The sequence below is a fragment of the Eleginops maclovinus genome, chromosome 1 (genome assembly GCF_036324505.1).
Source record: "Eleginops maclovinus isolate JMC-PN-2008 ecotype Puerto Natales chromosome 1, JC_Emac_rtc_rv5, whole genome shotgun sequence".
NCBI classification, from domain to species: Eukaryota; Metazoa; Chordata; class Actinopteri; order Perciformes; family Eleginopidae; genus Eleginops; species Eleginops maclovinus.
Genome location: NC_086349.1, coordinates 4,734,049 through 4,761,480, shown reverse-complemented (window position 1 = coordinate 4,761,480; position 27,432 = coordinate 4,734,049). Strand labels below are relative to the sequence as shown.

At 42.2% G+C, this 27,432-nt stretch overlaps 1 protein-coding gene across 1 annotated transcript; it reads right to left on the bottom strand.

Moving 5' to 3' along the window:
• Nucleotides 1-1,414: 1,414 nt before the first annotated feature.
• Nucleotides 1,415-27,038, bottom strand: si:rp71-17i16.5 (phosphatidylinositol 4,5-bisphosphate 3-kinase catalytic subunit gamma isoform). Its single transcript, XM_063885238.1, has 12 exons — nt 26,382-27,038; nt 22,279-23,485; nt 21,055-21,709; nt 20,770-20,835; nt 20,128-20,353; nt 10,632-10,726; nt 9,275-9,418; nt 9,078-9,168; nt 8,091-8,221; nt 7,253-7,364; nt 6,992-7,149; nt 1,415-2,295 (listed from the first exon to the last, which is right to left on the bottom strand). The coding sequence occupies exons 1-12, from the start codon at nt 26,623-26,625 to the stop codon at nt 2,038-2,040; spliced, it is 3,387 nt and encodes a 1,128-aa protein (XP_063741308.1). The 5' UTR covers nt 26,626-27,038; the 3' UTR covers nt 1,415-2,037.
• Between the last annotated feature and the right edge of the window lie 394 nt (nt 27,039-27,432).

Here is a 27,432-nt window from a genome sequence, read left to right as displayed (position 1 = left end):
TAGAGGATGAAACAGAAGGAGGTATAATGGACAGAAATGCATTCATACATGAATGTACAGTATGTGGCATCAAAATCAATAATAACCTCCTGATTCTGGACTCCTCACCATCCTCATCCTCCTCGACCTGAGTGCAGCCTTTGACACCATCTGTCACACCACCCTCCTCAACCGGCTATCTTCCATTGGCATCACCCACACTCCATTAGAATGGTTCACATCTTACCTCTCTGGCCACACTCAGTTCATTTAACTCAATCCTTTAAATCCATCCCCTCCGCCGCCACTTCAGGTGTGCCCCAGGGCTCTGTCCTGGGGCCCCTCCTCTTCATCATATACCTCCTTCCCCTCGGCAATATCCTCCACAAATTTAATATTCAATTCCACTGCTATGCTGATGACACCCAGCTCTATCCCACCACTAAACCCTCGTCCACTCTCCCGCCCACCTCCCTCACCGATTGCATCTCTGAAATAAAAACCTGGTTCACTCAAAACCTCCTTAAGCTAAACAGTAACAAAACCGAGGTTCTCCTCATCTGCACCAAATCCACTCTATCCAAAACCGACAGCTTTTCCCTCAGTATCGACAACTCCTCTGTTTCACCCTCCCCCCAGGTTAAGAGTCTGGGTGTCATCCTTGACAGCACACTATACTTTCAATCCCACATCAATAACATCACCCGGTCTGCCTACTTCCACCTACGAAACATCAATCGCCTCCGCCCCTCCCTTACCCCCCACACTGCCGCCATCCTTGTCCACAGCCTCGTCACCTCCCGTCTGGATTACTGCAACTCTCTCCTCCTCGGCCTGCCTCAAAAAACCCTCCATAAACTTCAATTAGTCCAGAATTCAGCTGCCCGCATCATAACTCGGACCCCCTCCATCCACATCACTCCTGTCCTCCAACAGCTCCCGGTTCAGTTCCGTATTCAATTCAAAGGCCTCCTGTTAACATTCAAAGCCATCCACAACCTCGTCCCCCATATCTGTCCGACCTCCTCCATGTTCCCACTCCCTCCCGCTCCCTCAGATCTTCTTCCTCCATACACCTGTCTGTCCCCTCCGCCCGTCTCATCACCATGGGGAGCAGAGCATTCAGCCACTCTGCTCCCCGTCTCTGGAACTCATTACCACCCGAACTCAGAAACATGGATTCATTCCCCCATTTCAAAACACAGCTCAAAACACATATGTTCAAAACTGCTTATTCCACTTAATATCAATTCCTCTGTCACCGTCTATTGTTTTTATTTTTTACTTGCATTGTTGATTCCTTTTATTGTCTTGGTGTGTGTATCATGTACGGTGTCCTTGAGTGCCAAGAAAGGCGCCTTCAAATAAAATGTATTATTAATTGCTGGGAACACAAGGTTTATGTGGGAGGCTAAAACAATGTTCAAGAGATTCATTATGTTGTTTATATGTTTATTTAATGCAAACAATTTTTTATGAAAATGGATGGAAAATAAATCAGACTCTTTCACACCACGTTTCAGAAGCTTGGCAAATATAAGAAAATTCCAGTGATTTAGTATTGGAATTCTAGGCTTAGAATAACAGGATACCATTAGGGTGATTACGTAATCAGGATTTTGGGGGGGGGGGCCCAAAAAAAAGGTAACTAATTCCTTACAGTTACATTATAATAGTGCGGCAATTAGATTACTGGTATATCTAGAAAAAATGTGGTTTCCAAGCAGGATGACAATATTACAATACATTTAAAGGAGCCCTATTATTCAAACTTTCATATTTGTATTTTGTGCCTCTACTGTGACATATTTACCTACTTTAATGTTCAAAAAGGTATTTATAAGAGCGCAAGTGTTACAAAGTGATGTGACTAGTTTTACGGAAGTAAAAGTCCAATGAAGTCGTTTCAGGCAGGAAGGGGGGTGGGGGGGGGGACTCTCTCTGGAGAGAACACAGGGATTTTAGCCTTTGCAGAGCATTTACATGCACAGAAATCTGTATACCACACTACAAGAGAGGCAGAATAGGGCCTCTTTAACATTTAAATTCTCCAACAGTCTACTTGATGCCCGCCATCATGTGGATCCACCAGTTGGCCTGCACGGTCCAGTCCAGCCGCTCACACTCAGAGATCTGTCGGAGGAAATGTTCCTTGGCCTCCGCCTCACTCTGTTCCTGCTGCAGCGCATCCCGCAGGTAGCGCATGTCCTCTGCAGCGCTCAGCTCCGGGATGCCCGTCAACAGCATGAGGGAGAACAGAGTGACCAGCAGGTGAGAGTGAGAGCGCAGGGAGAGGTACGCCTGGATGCAAGTGTCCTAATATGGGAAGGTGGGACAAGGAGAGAAACATAAGTACATAAGTGGTAGGAAATAACCAACTCTATCTGGTAAATATCTACAGTATATTCATTCATATAATATGAAACATTCACAGCACAAAGGAAGTGCACCAATACCAAAACAGGAAGAGGATAGCTCTTTTGGTGTCCTTTGCAGTTTCCATCAATAGTAGGGGAATTGGCTTTTGGAGGAAAAACAAAAGTAACCATGGAAACCAACATAGAGTGTATCCTATGCAGTGTTTAACGAAAGAACAATTTAACACTAGCTCCAAAGGTCGGTAAAATAACATCATGCATATTTGTATAATATAATAATAATATTTCAATATATTTCACCCTTTTGCCCTGATAATTTGAAGGACAGTGACCATGCACAGTGTCTTGTATTACACCTGAATGTCACTGCTACAAGGTAGAAGGTTAGACCACGCATAATTACCTTTTTGAACATTAAAGCACGGTAAATGTCACAGTAGAGGCACTAAATAATATAGTGGAGCAAATAACATCATATTTTCAGAGGCATCGTTCAAATGGTGATACAAGCACCAAAATTGGCACAGATACTCCTTAGACATTACTCTGTTCAAAAAGAACGCGGGCCACTTGAAATTCAAGATGGCCGCCATAAGCAGTAATAAATATGCACAGACCTGGCCAATATGGATGATTCTGACATCAATATATACATATTTTACCATGTAGAATCCAAATCTGGGACCCTTAAACCTCTCAAAAGCTTACTTTTGCCTTATTATGGCCTTAGATAAAAAAAAATCCACTATGATGGCTCACAGGCTAAACCAGGTGAGGGTCTCTGTGTGTGATTAAGCATTTCAGACTCTAACACATTGTGCATGAAGACAGCACCCACAGCTGATTGATGTGGAACATATCCCAGGATTGAGAACTGAATTGGATGCACCCCCAGTGAGGGGGGAGAGGGAGTCAGAAAAGAGTGGATTTCAAGGCACAGCTAGGGCACACTGGTGACATCACATGGCTGTGAAACTCAGCGTGTCGGCTAAACAAGCTTTACTGTAACTAGTAATAGTGGTAATAGTAAAGTTTAGTGTCCCAAATGCTATCTAATTCAAGCCTCACAACAGTTAGCTAGTAGTTAGATATTAGTTATATGTAGTTAGATAGCCGCACCTGAATCGACAGGGTGTGCCAGCGCGGGAGAGCCGAGCCAAGGGTGACGAGGCTTTACATGACTTTGCATATAGTCACCCAGAAGGTGTACAGATCGCACGGGACTTAAATGGCACTGGATGTACGATCGGGCTAGATGTAGGATTTATGTCTGAACCTAGTTGTATCCCATACCTGAATGTGTATAGTCATACTGTGGTAAAGGTGGTAAAAGCATAAACCCTTGGCCTTACTGCATTAATTCATTCATTACCCAACAAGATGGCAAGTTCAGCTCCAGGATCATCTAAATGGAAGACTGACTGGGGCAAATGTTGTATTTGCCAAGAGGACCAAGATAATGAGGATCTAAAATCCCCACCTAAACGTTATGCATCTGAACAAGATGGCTACACCATTATTGCGACCAATATCCCCCTGTTCCATGCCCTCAATGAGATGCCCATTGTTCTGGATCCAACCAGACGAGGGTGGTGGAATAGAAGAAACACTGAGGAGGAACATCGCACAGTACCACCAGAGCTGCCGATATCTTTTCAAGAACACTAAACTAGACAGGGCAAGAAAGAGAAGGCTTGGACCTCAAAGTCCTCAATCAGAAGAAGGGCAAAACAAACTTCGAAGAACCAGCCATGAGGGTCTGGAGCCTGAGTGCTTCCTTTGTGAACAAAAAGAGCCAGCATCAGAACTTAGACATGCCATGACCATGAAGCTTAAGAAAAGACTCAATGACTGTGCTAAAACTCTAAATGATGGAAGATTCCTGAAAGTACTGAGTGGTGGAGATGTCATAGCACAGGAGCTCAAGTATCATGCTGCATGTTTGACATCCCTGTACAAAAGAGAGAGAGCCTACCGGAGAAATGTTGAAAGGAGTGGGATGTCCACCCACTGGCATTTTCAGAACTAGTAACCTACATAGTGGAGACCAAATTAAGTTCCGAGCAGGGTATCTGCACATTAAAAAAAAAAAAAAACGTTTTATTGAATTTGAATGGCCCAGGAATTGTGATCCAAAGAAACGGGATGAAACGTGGGTGCCAGTCTCATCGGTTCCTCCAAACCGCACAAGGTACGCGGTTTTGTCCCTTCTACAAGTGAAAGTTTTAGCACTTTCGGAATCGGGAAACATTTCACGGAAGACTGTGTGAATGTTGTCGTTTGAGGTGTATGACTGGTGACGACTAACTGTGTGAAAAACCCACAGCACTTCTGCCTTCAACTTGGCTGTGGGTGAAATCGAGTAGAATGGTGTCTGACTGGAAGTGGGCCCTGAAGACTATGCCAGAGTGGATATATTAGTTGTAACAGCCAACCTAGAAGTAGCACCAGCGAACGACTCTATGGGCATTTACTCCTTTGAATACCAGCACAGCGCTTGTGTTTTTCTGATTTCATGTGCAAATCTAGTGCTTTGCACCCCATTGTGCCAAGTTTGAAAGTTTTTCGACAAAGTTCGCATCGCGCCTCATAGGAGCTGGACGGTTTCAGCCAGCCACGATACTTGTCGTCCTCCAACCACTTATCATTAAATTTGCATTTACCCATTGTTAACCTCAGCGTTGTGTTCCTTTTTTTCCGCGGCAGCTGGATAACTACGTTCTTCTTCTACATTAAAATGCAGAACACAGTCATATGAGGCGTTCTAACGCCACCTACTAAGCGGAGTGTGTGCTAGCCTACATACATTTACGTTGATGCAATCATCATTGATGGTTCAGCACTGGTGGATACCCTGCCACCACGAACCTCAAAGACTTTTGAAGACTATGCCATGTTGGATGTGCTCCCCAAAGTACAAGCATACTCCACCAAGTACAAGAGAACAGACATCGTGTTTGATGTCTACCAGTCATGAAGTCTCAAGGCTGAAACCAGGTCAAAGCGTGGACGTGGGGTAAAACGCAGGAACAAGCAAGGGCAAAATACTCTCAAACTGGCAGAACTTCCTACGAGACAGTGATGACAAAACTGAGCTGTTCAGGTTCCTGGCTGACAAGATTGCACATATGTCTACACCCGAATTTGTCATCGTGACCAAAGATGAAGATGTTGCCTGCAACAACACGATCAGCTTGGATGGGATAGCACCATGTAGTCACGAGGAAGCAGACACACGCATCTTTGTACATGCCAGGCATGCAGTGGAGGAGGGGAGCAAGGTCCTGATGGTTAAGGCCAGTGACACAGATGTCATAGCAATCAGTGTTCTGCCTCTCCTTCAACGGATTGGTTTGCTGCAGTTGTGGGTGTCCTTTGGCTAAGGATGCAACCTGAGGTGCTTTCCTATACATGACCTTTACACCTCTATCGGACTGGAAAAAAGCAAAGGAATACTCTTCTTTCCTGCCTTCACTGATTGCGATGTTGTTTCAGGCTTCCGCAGCAAAGGGTAAAAGTCTGCATGGCAAACCTGGGATGTGTGTGTTGAGGCATCTGATGTATTTGCCAAGCTAAGCCAGTACCCACCAACACTAGGTGATGATGATCTGGAGGTCCTCGAGAATTTTGTGGTGACAATGTATGACAGGTCCAGTACAGTTGCATGTTTAGATGATGCCAGACTGGAAATGTTTGCTCGGAAACAGAGGCCTTATGAAGCCATTCCTCCAACTCGTGCAGCACTACTTCAGCATGATAAGCATGCTGCCTATCAAGCAGGGTGCATATGGAGTCAGAAAATACTGCGCCAACCAGAGAAACAGAGTCCTGCTGACTGGGGATGGACAAAGAGTGAAGATACATGGAAGGTCTTCTTGACAACACTTCCACCCATTGCAGAGAGTTGCCAACAGCTGACCAAGTGTAGATGCCATTCAGAATGCAATGGAAGGTGCAAATGCTACCGATATGGTCTTACCTGCACAAGACTATGTAGCTGCAAGTTTGAGGGTTAGGAAAAGTTCAAATTCCCTATACTTTTAGACAACAAGATTATCCAAATTGATCAAAGTCGTGAGATTATGTGTCAAATGTCCCCATTTACAAGTCTGCATGGCGGCCATCTTGGGAAATGGGCGGCCGTCTTGAATTTCAAGTACTTTCTCAAAAATACGGTGGTGGCGAAGTGTATACGGTGGTGGCGAAGTCCATAGGGGCTTGGCCTGGGAACTGGAAGGTCACCAGTTCAAGTCCCTGAAAGACCAAGTGCCACCGTGGTGTCCCTGAGCAAGACACTGGTTACCTACACTGCTCCCCGGGCGCCGTACATAATGGCAGCCCACTGCTCCTAACACTAGGATGGGTCCAATGCAGAGACCGCATTTCGTTGTCCTAGTACTTGTACTCTGTGCAATGACAATAAAGTTGAATCTTCATCTTCATCTTCAAAAGTAATGTCTAAGGAGTATTTGTACCAAGTTTGGTGCTTGTATCACTATTTGAACGATTGTTTCACTTATCTGCTCCACTACTATATTAACCTGGAAATGAGCAAAATAAGGCCCCTTTAGAGTGTCCCTATAATAACACAACAGGCAAACATAAACACAAAAATGGTAATCAGGTCCTCTCACCCTGAACCTCTGAAAGTAGAGGCTGTTGCGCCCTTTGCCCCTGCCCATGACATACAGGAAGTCAGGTGTGAGGACGAACGGCACGCGCTCCCTGTTCACGCCGAGGAAGCTCTTGGTGTTACCCAGGATGTGACCGAAGTCGATGTGAAACAGGTTCCCTGACAGGCATAGAAAAACATTTTTAAAGTAAGTCCTCACAATCACCTCAGATTCTTTCATAATTCAGTGTTGATATATTCAACAGAAATGAATAGCGCATACCTTGGTCTGTGATCATGATGTTGTCATTATGTCGATCTCCGATACCCAACACATAGGTGGCCACACAGTAACCAGCACAGGACTTCACAAATCTCTCCACTGTCTTGAAGTGCTGAAGGAAAATCCGATCAAAACAGTGCATTAACATCAAAGCTGCAGAGCATGCAATACTCTATGTGTTGTGTTCTTATTTATAATACTTTCATGTAAATGGAACACTTCATTTTTATGAAACTCGTCAATCATTAGATCTCCATCCCTCTAAGTGTCTTGCTCGAAGAGGATTATCCGTCCGATTAAGAGGAACAAAATGATGGAATTATCAAATTGATATTATTGTTTGTTTATTGATGTTGCGTCTTGTCTAAAATGTTATCAGTATTTACGTGGAAGTTTCAAATAAGCCCAGTGGGCCTCTTTTGGCCTCTTCCCGCACCACATATCATATATTATCTGTTATATTTGTGTATTTCTAAATTGTGCAAAACAATACACTAACCCTAAGCCTCTATACAGTTCCCCTATAGGAAAGGGCAGCCTTGACTATGGCATAAGAAATTAGTACCTCAAATAACCAGCAATTAGACCATGCAAATGGTCCCTTTAATTAAAATAGGATGCCAAAATGGTTTTATTGGCAGGACAACGTTAATGATGCACAGTCAAAAATATAAATTACTGTTTCAATGATAGAATGTAGGCAACACCACAGACCAATGTGAGTCATCATCTCATTCAGCTATTACCACTCAAATTAAAAGGCCTGATTTGATCTTGTTTTATCATTTGTAATGACAAGTACATTGGGATCCAAATCCATGTGTTCCATATTACTTACTATTTCCTGGAGTGGACATTTGGACTTGAGCCACTCAAACAGAGCATCGTTTTTGAAGGCTCCTATGGTTCCTCCATGGCTCCTCTGCACGGTAGCGATGGTCGCCGCATCTCTCACAATCTCTAACATACCTGTTGAGTAGAAACTTGATGAAGAAATTAAATTGTAATTTGTTGATGTCTTTATAAGGACCCCATTAGCATTAGCATTGGCTAACTCCTGGGGTCAACACACATGCAGTCAAACATACATTTACGCCAATCAAACACAGCGAACATAAACAAACAAAACATCTCAGGAAATTAAAAATCAAGGGTGGAAGTGAAGCAAATCCTCTTAACCATCATCAAGCCAAATTCAACATTAAGAATCAAACAATTCCTCAAGAATTAATACCACTATTCTACTACAGATAAATGGCAATTACTGACAAACATAAATCCGTGTTTGAAATAACCTTTAATGTATCCATCCTGTGCCTTCAGACATATTACATTCTTGTTGTTAAATATATAGTTGTAAAGTGGACAAAATATCTGCCTTTTCATACACAGTGCACTATAATACCACCATATCAAAGAAAAAAATTAATTACTTTTTGTTTAACATTCTAAATAAATTAAGATTCTATAATTCTGGACGGAGCTTCATAACTAAATTAATGTAGACCTTGATATTGATAAATAACACCGTACTGCTTTATTAATGGCTCTTTAATTATCCAGAAGTTGCCAGGAGACAACATCAAGTTATTTTAAGTATAGTTTAATCAATAATATTGTCTGTATTGACTACAAAACATTATATAGTATATAATAATATAATTAAGTATATTGTTAAAACTAAAAAAAGTTTCTAGTTTTGCGATAAGTTTATGTTACTACAATAAACGTCATGTTTTAACATCAAACTGATCTGTTTTTTCTGGCAGGCATGACTTGATATAGGTCATATTATTTTGATTAATGAATTATAAAAAAAAATGACCTATGTTGTTTCCTGTGGAGATGCAGCCGTATGGAACAAGGTTAAGGTCCAGAGACTTCTCCTGCCAGATAGAGTCCATCACCACCAGCGTCTAAACAGGAAGACACAGTCAGGTGTCACGTTATCCAAAGGTAAAACAAACCAACATCATAAAACAACTTTTTTTTATCAAGATGAGCAATTCAATTCTCACTGACCTGAATGACCAGCATGTCCTGTCTGAGGTCGTCCCCCTGTTTGAAGATTATTCCGACGGGTGTAGGTGAACTGGGCGACGGCATGGGAGAGAACTCCAGCCACAGCGGCTTCTTCTTAGAGGCCATCACCTTACATTTATCCAGCTGGAGGAGAGGAATACCAAGATTTATTTATGGTGAGACAGGTCACAGGGTTTGGTTTTTAGTAAAATATGTCCTTATAACGTCTAGAAACAGGCTGCGTCATTCACTGTCAGAATGGGGATATTTTAGTCGTAATTATAAAGGTCAAATAATATGACCCATTGCTTCACATTCTGACAACCGTAGGTAAGGGTAGCTGCTGATAAAACATAAGAAAAGATGCAGTTAAGTCTGGTCAGGTTGGAAGGAATGGAGATGGATGGTGAAGGAGAGCAAAGTGAGAGGCAGCAGAGATAGGGGAAGACAAACAGAGAGATGAGAGAAAGGGAGAAAGGAATGAAGTGAAACCGAGCACAATAGCAACTGGTGTATGGGTCATCTGTGCAAGCTAACTACAACACGTAGTTTTTTTTGGGCTACCAGTGCCTTTTTTTATGTGAAAGTTTTGAGAGTGTTGGTGGAAACGGAAGGGATCACATATGGAGAAATGGTCCCAGGCTGGATTTGAACCCAGGTAGTCCACATGAGGCTCAAGCCTGGGTACATGGGCTGCCAGTTTTACAAACAAAGCTTTATGGTGGGCTCACCTTGACATATAATTGCTTACTTTCTCCTAGGAGACAACTATGAATTTCCTCTGTCAGCATTGACTTATTTTGATAAAGGTATATTGATTTAGATCACATGAGTAACATACCTACCTTACACCACAAAAGTAACATTTAACTTACGTACCTAACTTAAGTTAACGAGCAAATATACTTAAAACAAACAATGATCTTTTCCTTAACCAAGATGTGTTGTTTCCCTATAATTCCCAAGTCAGCCAAGTGTTTAAAATTGCAATATGTTGCTAATACTATCCAACAGTTATATACTGTATGTCTTTTTGGAATATTTGGCAGCCAACTTATTGTGTTGTTTAGATTTCAAATAGTTGACTTTAGCAGTGTTTGTTTACAGCATGTTACACCACTCCTGTGGCCAAAAGAAGCAATTTCTGCTGGTTTAAAAAAACACTTTTGTCAAAATCTCTTATGTGGACACTGTGTGTGTGTTTAAAACGTTTACTTAACAGTGGACTATGTTAATTAGGGCATTGCCGAAACACACACAGAATATGAAGCCTGCCAGATAAACATATAACAATATTATTCATATTCTACACAGACACCCCTGCAAAGAGTACACAAACAACATGTGCAAGGCTTACCAGAATCCTTCCTGCTTTGATGCGGGGGTCATAGGGCAGCAGGAATTCATTTGGCAGATTGGAGTTCCTAAGAAGCTCTTGAAGCCTGAGGGGAGCTTCAAACAATTAGACACTTATTAGTTTAATAATGCAACAGATGGGTCCTTTCAGGAAAAGGTTACCTGGCAAACAAGAAATACAAATTTAAAATATAGTCATCCCAAGAGTAAAGCCCTCCTGCCCCAAATACTCAATTGTTTTCCTTTACGGCTTAAAATACTCTCCAATAAATGCCACATTTTCTACAGTTTGAGTTTTGAGCTACATTTGCTGGTCTGTACATGTTCAGTTTTTTCTTTGTTTGATTTTACCTTGCCTGGTCCCTCTGTTTTAGTATAATATAAGCTTGGTTTTTTATTTTTTTTATTTAGTGTGTACATATTGTGTGGTATCCTTTATTTTATTTTTTAACCACTTTATTTATAGAACTTTTTTAATTTACAGAACACAAAACAATACACCATCCCGCCCACCCACTCCCACAAGGCTACAAAATAAAATAAAAATAACAAAAATAAATAAAATAACAAAATAAATAAATAAAGATGTGCACATGTTCTCACACCTGCACAGTCCTAGTTACATGGACGCACTCGTACACACGCACATATAACCATACATGTGACTTATACACACAAAAGCATACACACATATACACATGTACCCATATACAAGTGCATACTCGCAAGTACATATGCATCTGATCCACCCAAAAGGAGAAAATAGATAAATAAATAAATACCTAGCATATGTAGGCTCCCATAAAGTACACTCCTGCACAGAAGACATGATGGGGAAAATCTTATCTGTTACATAAATCCAGCTGGTCACTCTACATCTGCAAAGGCTGGCATGCTAAAGGGATGTCAGGTGAAAGATATGTTCTCAATAAACTCTATAAAGGGAGTCCAGGTTTGAATAAATCTGTCTTTGTTACTGTTACGGCTATATTTTAGTTTCTCTAGTGGAATCATAGAGAGCACCTCTTTAACCCAGTGTTTGAATGAGGGAGGGCTTACCGACTTCCACTGTATGAGAATTGATCTCCACGCCATCAGGGTTAAAAACGCTACGGCATTCATCTGTAAGTTAGTCAAATGTTTTTCTGGAAGTATTGTCCCAAAGATGGCGATTACTGGGTCAAGGTCTACATTAACACCACGTATATAAGATATAGCTTCAAAAATGTTGGTCCAGAAGCTGTTTAGAGACCTGCATGACCAAAACATGTGACCCACTGTAGCTGGATTGTGGCTGCATCTTGGACATTCAGGATTGACGTTAGGGTATATTCTGGCCAGTTTCTCATTTGAATAGTGCAGTCTATGTACAACTTTAAACTGGATAAGACCATGCCGTATGCAAAGAGATGTGGTGTGTATACGCTTCAAACTTTTTTGCCATGTCTCCTCGGATAGTGCAATGTCTAAGTCCTTTTCCCATGCCAACCGAGTACTTCCCATGACGGTGGGTCGATATCTTGTAACATTTGATAAATCTTGGCTACCCTCCTCCTTCCACTAGGGTCTAGCTCCAATATGGAGTCCAAGACATCCTTAGCCGGTAAGTGAGGAAATGAGAAGTGCTTCTTGGCAAAGCTGCGCACTTGCAGGTATCTGAAGAAGTGGTTTTTAGGAATATTATTGTCTTTCTGCAATAGGTCGAAGGAAGCGAATGTGCCATCTACAAAGAGGTCTTTGAGCAGTGTCAGCTTGGGATGGGGGAAACAGGTGATTTCGTACCAGGGGAAGGAGAGTTATTGATTGATTGAGGTGGAAATGTTTTCTAAATTGCAGCCATATCTTTAGGGAATTTCTAATAACCGGCCCCAGGCGTTGAAGACTTAAATTACTGGGCAGGGGGCTGCTTATGATGGAGATCGGTGAAAGCGGCGAATTAGATTCGAGTTCCATTGTGGCCCACATTGGCCCCGCTTTGTTTTTATGTAAGAGATCCAGTAATTCAACTTGGAGATGTTAGCTGCCCAGTAATAAAACAGTAAGTTAGGCAGGCCCAGTCCCCCCGTGCTCTTGGGCATCTCTAGGGAAGTTCTCTTAATTCGCGTGTGGGAGGTGCCCCAAATAAAACTAGTGATGTGGCTATTCAGTTGTTTAAACCATGACTTGGTTAGCAGAATCGGGATCATCTGAAACAAATATAAGAACCGTGGTAGCACTGTCATCTTGATTGTGTTAACTCGGCCGGCTAGTGTGATAGGGAGAGCTGACCATTTAAGAAAGTCCTGTTTAGTACGTTCTAACAAAACTTTAAAGTTATGGTCAAATAGGTCCTTATATGACCGTGTAACGTTTATGCCCAAATAGGTGAAAGCTTGTTGTTCTAATTTGAATGGGAAGCCGCTATAATCTGTGGATTTAGCTAGTTGATTTATGGGGAAGAGCAAACTTTTGGTTAGGTTAAGACTATAACCTGATAGTTTTCCAAATTGCTGTAGTGTGTGTATAAGTTTGGGGATTGATTCCATTGGGTTTGATATATATAATAAGAGGTCATCTGCATACAACGACACTTTATGCACCGTTTCATTTCTGGTGAAACCCGCAATACACTGTTGCATTCTCAAGGATGCAGCAAGCGGCTCAATGGCCAGATCAAATAAAAATGGTGAGAGGCAGCATCCCTGCCGTGTACCTCTATGTAGCCTAAAGTAACTGGATCTAATGGAGTTTGTACGTACTGAGGCCATGGGTGATGCATATAATATCCTAACCAACGAGGAAAAAATGGGGCCGAATCCAAATTTATCAAGCACAGTAAATAGATAATCCCACTCAACCCGGTCAAAGGCCTTCTCTGCATCGAGTGAGAGCACAACCTCTGCCTGCGGGCTTGAGTGGTTAGAATAGAGCACATTGAACAAACGCCTCATATTATAAAACGACTGCCGCCCTGGTATAAACCCTGTTTGATCCGGATCAATAATTTTTGGTATCACTGTTTCTAAACGACGCGATAGAGCTTTTGTAAGAATCTTGTAATCACAACACAGTAGGCTGATCGGACGGTATGAGCCACAGTCCAATGGGTCCTTGTCTTTCTTCAACAAAACTGATATAGTAGCCTGTGTCATGGTGGGTGGTAGTTTCTTGTCTGAAGTGATTTCTTGAAACAATAAACGTAAAAAAGGTGCCAGCTTGGAAACAAACGTCTTGTAAAATTCTACAGGAAATCCATCTGGACCAGGCGTTTTTCCATTTTGCATGGATTTTATTGCCTGTGTTATCTCCTCTGTCGTTATATGGGCATCAAGTAAATCTCTGTCCTCCGTAGTGATTTGTGGTAGGGGTAGGTCATCTAAGAAATCCTGAAGGGCCACCACGTTTGCTGAAGCCTGTGATTTGTAAAGTTCGGTATAATATGCTTTAAAGCGATCATTAATAGCTTGTGGATGTGAAGAAGTCGAATCTGATGAGACACGAATTTCTGGGATTGCGTTTTGTATCATTGTTTGTTTAAGTTGGTGACATAATAACTTCCCTGCCCTCTCACCATGTTCATAGTATTTTTGTCTTGTTTTTAACATCATCCGTTCAGTCTGTCGTATAGAGAGGTTGTCAAATTCTGTTTGTAGCATAACCGTTCCTTAAAAAGTTCAGGTGTCGAGTTACGGGCCAGTTGATTGTCTATATTCAGTATTTGTTGGTTCAACTCCTTGAGGCGTTTATCGCGTTCTCTTTTCTTATGAGTTGCATATGAGATAATCTGACCCCTGAGATATGCCTTAAGCGAATCCCATATGATGCCATATGACATTCCTTGGGTAGTGTTTGTCAGGAGAAAGAAGTCTATTTGGTCAGAGATAGATTTTTCAAATGATGGTTGTTTTAATAGCAGCGGGTCTAGTTGCCATGAGCGCTGGGGCACAGAACTGTTCGGAAATGACATGTCCAACTGGACAGGGCAGTGATCCGAAATTGTGATACTATGGTATCTGCTATCAGTTACAAAGGACAATGTTCTATAGTCAATAAGGAAAAAGTCGATTCTTGTATATGAAAGGTGAACTGGCGAAAAAAAAGAAAACTGTCTAGTGGAGGGGTTGGCGTGTCTCCAAGGATCATATAATTTATAAGATTGCATGAAGGATATAAGTAGTGCACCTGATTTGGACAAGTTGTTGTTTTGTCTAGGATTAGATTTGTCTAAGGCTGGCAGTAAAGTACAATTAAAATCTCCCCCTAATATCAACAAATGTGAATTAAGGTCTGGGAGTTTTTCCACGAGGCTGGAGAAAAACTGAGGGTTATCCCAGTTGGGGCCATAAAGATTGACAAGTGCTACCAAGTTACCATACAGCTTCCCTGTTACTATAATGAATCGACCCTTGTTATCTGGTGTAATATGAATTGGTGTGAAAGGAAGACCTTTTCTAATCAGTATTGCAGCCCCTCTAGATCTGTCACCATAATCTGAATGATATACCTGCCCAATCCAGTTTTTCTTCAATTTGTCATATTCGTCATTTCGAAGATGCGTCTCTTGGAGGTACATAATGTCTGAACCTAATGATTTTAGGCGTGTGAAAACCCTATTACGCTTGATAGGATGCTGGATCCCTTTAATATTCCAACTAATGAGTCTTATTGAGCCTAGGCCCTGGGAGCTTATTGTTGCCATCTTGATATGTTATGCAGATGTATAGCTGTGTGACCAGCCGGACTAGCTCAAGTGAAATGTATGTCCCCAGTGCAGTAACAGATTTTGAGAAAAATATACAAACATGTGAGTGTTTCTTATTAGACAAAAACATAAAATTACAAATAATAATAAAAAGGCCTTGAAACCCTAAGCTGACCTGTTCGAACACCCAGGTCGCTCTAGCCTCTCCTAATTCTAGGCTAAGTCCCCACATGAGTATATTGGGTTTACACTAAACAGTCCACTAAGAACCCCAGAACAAAGTGACAACAGTTGTAGCACTTAATAGTATTTAAAGTAAACAAACAGTTATAGTAGTAAGTAATTAAGATTGGTAAACAGAAAAGAAGAGTAAAGTAATTAAATAGAATGCATATGAGTGGTCTAGTAAAGGCAATTAAATGTTGAATAACTGGTAATAATAATCAACATGGTAAGAGTAAGATAATATTGCACCTAATCAGAGGTCGCGTTAACCGACAAATGTCCGTCATTGACGGATATTTTTTAGCTATGACGGAAAAATCTGAAGGCCGTCCGTCATTTTGACAGATTTTTACAATGATCATTACCAATAATAAACACAACAATAAAAATCACAATTGAAATACCAGGCAAGTTGTGACAGTTTTCTTACTCTGCATAAGCTTCATTGCCGACACCAACTTTCAATCTGAGCCGACGTTACGGCTGTTCTGGTGTTCAGTGGGTCGATACATTGTAGCCAGCTGCGCAAGTTCAGCTCCATCGCACTCAAAGCCATGCTCCGATTTAAAACCATTAGCGGTCTGTGCCATTAGCACAGTCTGAGATGTAGCCTATGGCTGCAGTAGTGTAGGCTATCTACCTGTTTCAGTGGGCTGTTTCCCCTTCTCAATCATCTGCAGAAAGCATGTGGGCGTAATTTTGCTATTTAAAAGAGATGCATTGAGTCGTTTGTGTCACTTCGCTGTCTCCTGTACCGCATGCAGAGGGATTTTCTCCCGATGAAGAGAGTGCTGGCAGGGTCGGGAAATCCCTCGTTCAGGGGCTCCTGTCGGCTGCTCATCACTTCGCTAGGGGAAATGTTTCCCGATTTTAGAGCGTTGGCTGAGGTGGCGCTGGTTATCCCAGTGTCTAGTGTTGCAGCTGAGCGGGGGTTCAGCCTTCAAAATAAAATAAAAACCGCCACGAGAAGTCGTCTGTCGGAGGCAAAGGCGCAGCATTTAATGTCAATCGCCTCGGCAGCAGAATCCATTGACACTTTTGATTACACGCAGGCAAGCGCACTGTTCAAATCCATGCGGCCAAGAAGGAAAGTTTGAGCTGCTTGAGCTGTTTGTATTTTCACTATAATTGACTTCGTTCGGCTAAAATAGCCCATCGTTCTAAGGCACAGCCGCTATGTTTTCACAGCTGAAAAAGTTCTGATCGTCAGAAAAGAAATGCATAATAAATAATTATTATTAAAACACGCTTGTTCTGTGAATTATTTTTTTTATGACAATAAGTCAATAAAAAACAATTGAGGCTATTAAATATAAGCATTATGGCTTAGGCCTAATATAACCATTTAAAAGTTAAAATACAATGACAGATAATAATGGACAATGACGGATTTTTTACGACCCTGCCCGTCAAAATGACGGACAATGAAAAAGTCTAGCGCAACCTCTGCACCTAATAATATTGCATCCTAATATGAGTATACGCCCTCTCTCCCCCATACCCTCACACACGCGCGCACATCCACCCACTCGCATGCTTTCTTTATATATTAGGAACGCGTCTTGCAGAGAGGGGCTCTAAGGTTTAGTTCAAACAGGCGCACGTTCACATGCACACAGGCACGCGCAAGTGTAAGGGCACAAAAGAAATAAAGGAAAGAAGAAAAGAGCGAAAGAGAGAAAAGAAAAAGATAAATTCTATAATAATTGGCGGCATAATTTTGATGACATGAGATATGATAGTAAAGCTGGTGGTAGAGCTATCAATTCAAGGTAAAGTTTAGCTTATCAGCTGACTGAGAAACAAAGTAGAGTTCCAATAAATGTTTCTTAATAGCTACGGCTCCAGAGTACGTTTCTTGTCATACCAGTCATTCACTGTGGGAAGCCCCCCGTGTGGAGATATTCTTCGAGATGTAAACCTGCGCTTCTTCTGGTGAGGAAAACATCCGCTCCTGGTTGTTGTGGGTGATCCTAAGACGAGCCGGGTAGAGGATGCCATACTTAACTCCTTCAAGTCCTCGTAGTTGTTGCCTCACCGCGTTGAAACCTGCTCGAGCTTTGGCCACCCGTGTAGTGTAATCTGGTTATACAGAGATGGTCATCCCGTCCACCTTAGTCTGCTTCTTCGTCCTGGCCTGGCGAAGGATGTTAAACGCAGTCATGGAAGTAATGTAGGCGAGCCACAATGACGCGCGGCTGGTCTCCACGTCTTGGCGCTGGCTGCAGTGAGCGATGAGATCTATCCAGTACCGGGGCCTCATCGAGGTCAAATGCCTTCTGTAGAAGCGCTGAAACAGCGGTAGCAGAGCTGTTCTGGCTCTCCGGTACTCCAACAATCCTGATATTGTTCCTCCTTGATCTCGCTTCCAAGTCTTCACACTTGTTTTGTAATGATTCAGTTTGCGCCTGGAGATGTTTAACCTCGCGCTGTAACGTGGTGATATCATCTGTGCACGCGGACAGGCTCTTCTCCATTTCCGTCGTAGTGTTCTTAAGCGAGGTTAGCTCTTTAGCAACTGAACTCTGGTAGGATTGTAGTTCGTTTTTTACCGTGTTTATGTCTCCCCGAAGCCCCGCCATCTCCCTCTCGAGCACCTCTCTGATCTCCAGCTTGATAATGTCTCCAATGTCTTCACGTAGCGACACGAGTAACTCCCGCCCGAAGGTCTCGGTTGCCAGCACTGAGGTCATGTCGGCGGGGGTCGGGTTATCACTGCCGCTCGGGGGTTGTGTCGGCGGCCATAGGCCTCGATGCAGACGAAGCGGTGTTACGTTTTTTTTGCGCTTTACCAGCCATGTCTTCTCACATAAGTTTTTAGAAACGTGTAACTAAGTGTAAATAAATAATAAACAGCGATAATTTGGTCCAACTTGTGCTATTTTTACGTTTTTTGAGAAAAAGGTTCTGGAGAGTTCCGACACACGTCTACTCCATAGCCTGCTCACTCATAAGCTTGGTTTTTGTTATAAAATACCTGCCATCCTCTTTTTACTTTTTTTTTTGGCTCCAACATCCTTCCTAAATCCTGACATTGAGTGCATAAGTGCAAACCAATGCTAAGTATGGCACAATTTTGTGTGATATGAGTATGCGAAAAGTGCCGTAACAACGTTCAATAAGTTGAGTGTTGAACACTTGAAACGTCTCACACAACATTAGCCATCTTAGCTACGTAACAAAAGTTGCGGACCTATACTTTCTATATTTCTTTAGAATAAACAAATATAGAAAGTACAACTGTTGACGAAAAGAGCAGTCTGTTATGATTGCTACCACAAACGATGAAAATGCTATGCTAAGTGTTCACAGTGCACGACATGGCAGTGTGGGCCTACTAAGGGAAGTATCTGAATTGAGACACAGCACAAAGCTAGATGCATTCTTGACACTAACAGTCAGGATATCTGCTGCTTCCATTTTGTTCTTTGTTGTTCTGAATTCTATCTCCTAAAATATCCCTTAATGTTATGATGTGCAGTACTAAATCATTGGATTGTTGGATTGAAGTGTCATTGTCATTTAAAGATGAACTGAACTGAAAATAATGAACACTGAAAAAGTGTTGGATATGACAATTAAAAATAAATTACACTAAAAAATGTATTTAAAAAATCAATACATAGCTTTTTTAAGCAACACAAAAATTGCGTTTGTTAGTACTAGAACGCTGCCAATTTTGATGACCTCAGCGACCCTGTTGTACCGAATGTATAGCTTTCTTCATAGTCTGTGGCTAAAAAATGCTCGCTACAGACTCGGAATCCAGGGGCTGCCGGAGGGTTAGCCAGTTTTAATGCTGCTAGCCATGAATTAAGGGCTGGTTTGCGGTTTAAAGGTAACCTATGAAAATGTATACTGCTGCCAGCTGCCTTAGCTCTATACAGTTCGTTACTGCAGCCAGGGGCAATGCAGTACGACCCCCCTCTAACCCTGCTGCCTAATCACCTCAGAATATATGGCTGTGCTGCTAGTGCTAGTTAGCCACAGAGTAGCTTAACATTCCAGTGACGTAGGCGATTGTTGAAATCCAACATGGCGGTGCCCATGTAACAAAAACAACACTTTCACCATACCATTTTATCCCTTTTAACAAATTCAGTCATTTTAATCATTCCACTAATGATAAGAGATAAAATACATCTGTTATATCAGCTTTACTTCAAATTCCAGTTCAGTTCATCTTTAATGTATTAGTTAGGGTGACCAGATTTGAGGTGGCGAAAAAGAGGACACTTGCGATTGTTGGGGGGGAAGTCTAAGTACAGTAGACTTCTGTGCAAAGCGCCATTCAATTTAAGTACACGCTTAATGGTCCCATGAAAAACTGTGAAAACCGGACGTTTTCATGAATTCATAAAACCCCCCCGGACGCTCCGGACAGGACATAAAAAGAGGACATGTCCGGGCAAAAGAGGACGTCTGGTCACCCTATATTAGTGTTGTTAATGAACAAAAAAACTATTTTGGTTTTAACCCCATAATGCCACCAAGAAGGTGCTTTATTTTGCTTGAAATTTGACTTTTATTCGATCTTTCTGTTACAATAGGAAACTAATCCATAAAAATGTGTTTCTCAGTTGTCTCTTACTGGTATGATCGAGGTCGGTCTTGTCGGGGTAGATCTTTTTGATCGCTATTGCAACCACCTGTAGTGCCTCCACAGCCTGCACCTGCAGGGTGAAGCTGTCAAGCATGGCCTGACCGCAGCCCAGCAGGTAGGCCTCCAGAATCACAGCCATGCGCTGGCGGAAGTACGGACACCCTGCCACCTCACTGCGGACATACCAGAAGAAGAAGTGGCCTATTCTTTTGCTCTGCAGTGAAGGAGGAGACACGGGAGGTGAGTGAGTCACAGGGCCGGACTTAGGAACAATGTTGCTTAACAAAGTGAAACGCCTTTCATAGAGCCAGAATTTGTTTTTCTTTTCTGGGCTACTATAGAAACATAGTGGTGCAACATGAAAGAGGACACACTTCCCAAAGTATGGGAAGGGCTCACTCTTAGGTAAAAAACAATTGACTATCAAATATAAGGTTATTATACACAAATGAAAACGTAATAAAGATTAATATTATACATTTGCTGATAGATACCCTATCATCAGATACAATAGTCCTCTAATTTAGTTATTCAGAAAACTTAAAAATATTCTTTGAATAGGGGAAAAAGCAAAAATAATCTCAAGGAAAAATACAGTCTTATATAATATAAGGAAGCTGCATGACTCACCCGCAGAGCTCTTTGAATGAGCCACCGAGCGAGGCAACTGTCATGGTATGGTTCCACTTTGAGGGTCTGTTTGAAAAAAATACCAATTAGTAGTAATATGTGGCTCTTCATTTTAATATTGTATTAGTTATTTATCAGATATTTCTAAGGGTATATTTTATTTGTTTAACATTTATTTTGTTATTGTGACACTTCCTTCAAACATACACTTTGTATTTGCCTTTGATTTTTATATATTAACACTACACACTTTTTAAAAAAATCTATTAAAAAACCAACACATACCTGCACCAGCTGCAGCAAATACTTAAGCACCTCATCATTGGACAATCTCTCCAATCTCTGGACGGCTAGTCTCCTGACCGTCATATCAGCAAAGTCCATGCTTAACAGCTCTAGGGCCACTGTTAAATCCAGTTCACCAGGATCCCAGTTTCCTAAGAGCCAGTGGACATCTTCAACCACACTGCGTTTCATCCAGTCAACATTACGTAAGAAATGGGGGAGACTTGAGGCATAGCGGACGCTCTCCTCCCGGAACCTTTTGAGGCAATCCCTGCTGGTAGCGTTGACTGGAGACCGAGATCTGAGAGTTACTGTTTCAGTCAATGAGTCCTTACGAGGGTTCCCATTCTGAGAGGACAAACCTGCGCTCAAAAGGGTGGATTCGGGTGAGTGGGAGAGCTCATCAGAGGAAACAACAGATTTCGTTGGGCTGAGGCTGGAGGCAGGAATGTCAGAGCTTTCAGAGGAGCTGAAGCTACTTGGCAGAACGACAGGGAAGCTGTAGCGGTCTAAAAGGAAGCTGATGGCCATGGAGTCAGCTATGTCTGGGTTGGTGGCAGAGGACAACTTGTCCGCTTGGTAGGTGATGGCCTCTTCCTCCAGGTCAGGATAGGACCACATGTGCATGGTATGGGGTCCTTGGCTAAGGATGGACCTGCAGGGGCCAACACGTGTACAATTTGAAAAGAACCCTAACCCTGTTTTTCTCAATTACAGGTTGCATTTCTTGTTAAACATACAAAGTAATATGCTAAATGGCCTCTCGGTCTGCTTCAAACTTTGACGCTCAATGTAACCCGCTAAGTTCTATTTGTCAAATGAATGACTCTATCGTCTGTAGTGATCTTGGTGGGAGTAGAGGAGGATGTTGGGTGATGTAGTATAAAGATAAACTTTGGACTTTACCCCAATTCATGCGAGTGCGAAAGCAGAAGTCAATGCTGACTTATTTGTACCAACGGATTCAACTTAATTTACATACATGAAACCAAAAAAAAATCCCTTTTTTGAATTCACCCCGTTTTTTCCAGACAACCTCTTGGAGTCTAAAGGACTACCAGAATGTTGAACAATAAGGCTGAAGGTGCCAAATGCATTAAAAAGTGATTCCTGACCATGCACATTTGTATATGTTGAGTTGGGAATGTGAATCTGTTGCTTTTCGACATCTAACTCTATAAATACACCGATAAAAAAAGTTGTAATTGATATTAAAAACCTTACCTGTGATCAATGAGAAGAAGATTGACAAAGTAGAGCACCTTTCCCTTCCCTTTCTGCTGGTCTGGTGCCTTGACCGGATTTAAAGGCAGCCTTGAGTCTTTGTTTACTGAAGGCTTTGTGTCTTTGGTTACAGGGGAGATGTCACCACCACTAACTATAATAGTGAAACCCAGCTTTGCTCCACGAGGCAGATCCCTAAGCAGAACATCAAAGTCCAGCCACTCATTCCAGAGCACTTCATCTGCGAAGGTCTTGGACGGGGAGGACACTGAAGAGAGAACCTTGTTACCATAAAGTATGGAAGCTTTCACGTAGACCGACTGAGGGCATTTGCTTGGAAGTTTTGGGATGTCAAAGCCAAGCAATTTTACTCGAAGTTTTCTGTTGCAGTCCCACAGTGATATCATGAAGATGTCATCCAAATCCTTCCCTTCGAGGCAGAGATCATCATGAGAGCTGAACTGACCACTGGAACCATCTACAAGAGGCCAATCCACATACTTGACAGTCTCACTGACAAGCTGCGACACATGGACAACAGAGAGGTGGAGGTCCTGGTTAATTTTTAAGCACTGTCGAACCCACAGGAAGTCATGCAGGGGGCTTTCTCCAGATAAAAACTCTTCCCTCCCGGAGACCTTCAACACCAGACCATCAGAAGTGTCATACTTAATTCCCTGGTCTTCCATCACCCTTCTAAAAAGGTCAAGTAGAACACTTGGTGTTGTACTATAAGCAACGTTTATGCTGAAGCTGAACTTGTTCATGTAATGAAAGCTAACAGGGAGATTTCTGTTAAGCTGGTCCTGTAGGTCATTTGGAATGGGGTTGCTCGTTATCCAAGGCTCCGTTGTATAGATTGCATCTTCCCGGTTTCTCAGCTCTTGTCTTCTCGGAGATGCCAGTTTCCTACGAGTGAATGTGAGCTCACCAAGTCTGTCAGACGCTTCTTTCTCTAGATTGTGTCCAATCAGGTAAGCCAGTAACTGCTGCTGTTTCATCTTCTCCTCTGAGTCAACTGCCATGAGTGGTTTAACTATTATGTGCGCCAACAGACGCCCAGTGTCGTCACATGACCATGGAATGTCTAACGTCCTGACGACTTGGCAGTCATCATAGGCCTCATACCAGTCTTCCCCCCTGGCGTAGAGAAGAGTGTATTTTTCCCCAAAATTTTTCAATAGGTCCGGGTCAGTTTTTTTGTCCCCTTTTGTAATTTCCCAAATGTTTTAAAAAGTCCACCAATTGACCCGGGGTTGTCCCAAAAAGACAAAACCCATTTTGAAACCAAGAATCGGGGCAAACACCCCCATCATTTTGAAGTGTTTTGCAGGTTTTAAAGGTCAAAATTTTTTTTAAAATTTTGAAATGGAACGAGTTTCCTCAAGGCCACAGAGGAAATTTGCCATTCTCTACCCCACCATTTGGCCTCTCCCATGGACCAGGGACACCTAGTAGAATTGTTTTTCGGGTTCATGATTTTCGGTTTCAGCCAACCCATTGTCCCCTTTCCAAGTTCTCTTTAAATTTGGCTGGGGAAATTTGGGTCAACGCCCCTTGGAGGTCATGAGCTTCCCTAGGAAAAATCTAGGGCATGTCGGAATGGAAAACACATCTTCACCTTGTGCCCCGCAAAACGCCTAGTTGATTTCCCTCAAGGCCTCCCCCCTACTCACTTCCCTGTTTTAAAAACCTGAAACCACTGGGCGTGGCCCAAAGCTTAACACCATGATTAAGTTTCTAAAGACACAACCTTTTCCCATCCCTATTCAAGACGGGCCGAACCGAAATACTTTTAAGATTCAGACCCTGACCTTCTTTTTTCCAAAAGGACAACCCAACCTTTCCATCTAAAACTCAGCATAAACCAAAAACCTGATTTGGCACAAAGCCCCCGGCAAGAAGCCACCAACCATCCCCAATCGGGCCCTTTTAAATTTTGGTCCCCTTCGGTTCCTCGGGTACACACATTTTAGGCCTGCAATGGCACTAAAACCGGGGGTTCTTTTCCCGGGGCTTCGCGCGGCCTTCCCTGTCGCAGTCGCGGGAAAACTAAACATGGACCCCAGGAATGAAACTTCTCGGGTCCCTCGAAGATCCTAAAACGCGCAAAACCCCTGGTTAAAGGCACCGCTCAACCTAAATGTTACTTAGAGGGGGTTGAAAAACTGCTAGCACTTTTCACCAAAATGGGGAGCTGCCAAAATCCAAAAAAAAGATGGCCTCCTCCCACCCAGCTGGTAGGTAAGAAACCGGGGGTTTAATTAAAGGACCCCATCCCCACATTGTTCTTTCCCCTCCAACGGTCCCACATCCAAAACCCAAAGAACCACCAAAAGATTATTATTGATACAGTTTTAAAACCAAAAAGGCTAAGATATAACCCCTGGCTCGGGTGATTTCTTACTAAAGGGGTATACCCAAAATTATATTAAAACACATCTGCAAATACCTTGTTTTAAATAATGACACAAAATCAACATTGTAAAAATTCCCAAAAACAATCTGTTAAAAAAAATATGAAATTTCCATTATTTATTAAAGTAAAGTATAAAATAATTCATAGTATTCAATATATGTAAAATATAAAATTTCCTTTTCAAATCCAATTTTAATATTTAAAAATTTTTCTCATCTTTTTTCACTACTTATTTTATCTTTTACCATATTATTTTTTAAACCCCGAAAATAAATTTCTTGACAAAGGCTGTACTCCCCCGTCCGCCAAACCCAAACCTTACTCTTGAATCCCCAACCCTTACCTTGTATTGAAGAGGAGCTACTGCGAATGTACAACTTTTAACGAGAGTCTATGGGCAAAGATTCCTGCGCCCCAGGGCGGAAATACGTCACCAATCAGACAATGTCAACGAACGAAACAACTTACTTACTCATCATTAACTATGAAATATTTATCTTGTATGATCTAAAAAAATATATACATATATTTCGAAATATTTTTATTTTATTATTTTATTTTTTTTATGTCTTATTCAAGGAAATGTGGTGAGAGGTGAGTGGTGGGGCGGCGCCCTAGCGCCCTCTATTGGCCAGCCACCACTGGTGTATATTCAACTTGACATGTATTGAAGATAAATACTAATAGAGTAGACTACGGCTTGATATGCGAATGTATTTTTGTTCTCTCTCAGCAAGGGCTACTAAATAAAGAAATAACGACTCAATATGCCGACAAACATGTTTAAAAGCTTGGCAGAGGCCGTTGTATAGCTCAGTGGGTAAAGCAGGCGACCATATACTGGGGTTTGGACCCAGGTTCGAATCCGGCCTGAGTCCCTTTGCCGCGCGTCTTCCTCTCTGTCTCCCCGTTTCTGAACTGCACTGTCACTGTATTAAAGGCACTGGTTGCCCAACAATTCTTAAAAAAAAAAAAAAAAGCTTGGCAGAAAGATTATATTGATGAAAAGGTGTCAAGTCCCTATTTAGCCTACTAGGCTAGCGCTACTGACTGACTGAGTGACTGACTGACTGACTGACTGAACCAGAACGACTAGCGAGGGATAAACGAGAAGCATTCCTGTCTCTCATTGGCTAAAATTCAACGAGGGCATCCTAGACTCAACAGACAACAGCATGCGATTGGCACAGCGACTAGTCCGTGGGAGAAAGAACGAACGAGAGAAAGGTGAATCGACGAATCAGGTCATTTCGTTCGTTTCAAAGAGTCGTTCGTTCGAACTGATTCGTTCGCGAACGACCCATCTCTAGTGTTCACCTCGCTGCTGCTGCTGCATTCACGTTGGCGATGCTCGCTGCCCCACCACCACCCCAGTTTCCTTCTGTAGGCTCGGGGGATAGTTATCTAATCATCACTTACAGTTCTATGTTAATATGTGGAGTGATGAGGCCCGAGCCTAGACGCCAAACTCAAACTATATGCTGTTTCTAATAAACATATTAATGAAACACGTGAGTTGTCTGACTGAACTAAATGTTAATACTTCTTCCTTAGTAAATTGAGCCTAGTATTTATTTGTTCAAAAATGTTCTCGGTTGGAATGGCCAGCTATAAATGTTTGAATATTGACAGAGTATGAATAAACCCCAAAAAAGAAAATCCATTTTAAACCATAGGGGTTAGCCTACCTGCATACAGATCCGTAGCCGTAGCTGGTAGACACTGCACTGCGCAGGAAGAATGACCAACACTGACTCATAGTCCAGGTTCACATTGTAATCCTCATCTCCGGGCGCTCGCAGTGGACCAGGCTCGAGCTGAAACTCACAAATAAGCTGCAGGTTGTTCTCAGAGCAGCTTTCAGTCGACATCCCAGATTGAAAGTTCACAGCACTTTCGGCCTGACTCAGGAGCAAAGCAGGATCCATTGATACCAAGGAGTCAGAAACTTTTCTGAAAATCTGATCGAACTGATTATCAGATCAGGGAAAATCATTGAGAAAGCTCCAAATGAATCTCGTAGACAGGTGAAGCTCTCCTAAACTGGAGTCTGTGTGAGACTGTACCTGTTTGATAGCTGCTTCCCTTTTTTGTGATTGCTCTGGGACTTCCTCATTCTTTCATACCACAGTTCTCAAACACTAGCGTAGGTATAAATAATACAAAGCATTGACTGACCTTACAAAAGGGTTAACTTCCTTATTGGCTTTTTTGTAAGATAACAGATCCGAGTAATCTCTGGCATTTTCACACTTAACAAATATGGGTAAAAGTACTTTCTCTATGTTCTGCTTTAAAAGAAATGAAGTACACAATAGGAGTGGGTTTCCTTTGCTTTACCGTCTTGCTATGTGCTAAAAAAAATATGACAACATGATCAGGTGCAGGTGCAGACTGCCGAGGGAGCAATGCATTACAGGAATGCCTCAAACCGGTTTGTGTTGTTAGGCTCGCTGTTCCGCAAAGGCACTCCAGAATGGATTATGGATGCATGCTGCTTTAGTTGTATGTCTCTGAATAAATCACAAAGCTCTGTGCAATTGAGTGTCACTATTGACATCATTCTGTTCCTTGTGATGGGGATTGATAAGTGCATTCTAGGACTTTCACAGAATGCAATTACCTAGAATAGCGTTTCTCAGATGGCGTTGTATCGCATTTGCAACTGTTGACCATCGTACTACTGCTCCTAGCACCTTTAGACGATTGGTATAAAAACATGGGTCTACTGTTCC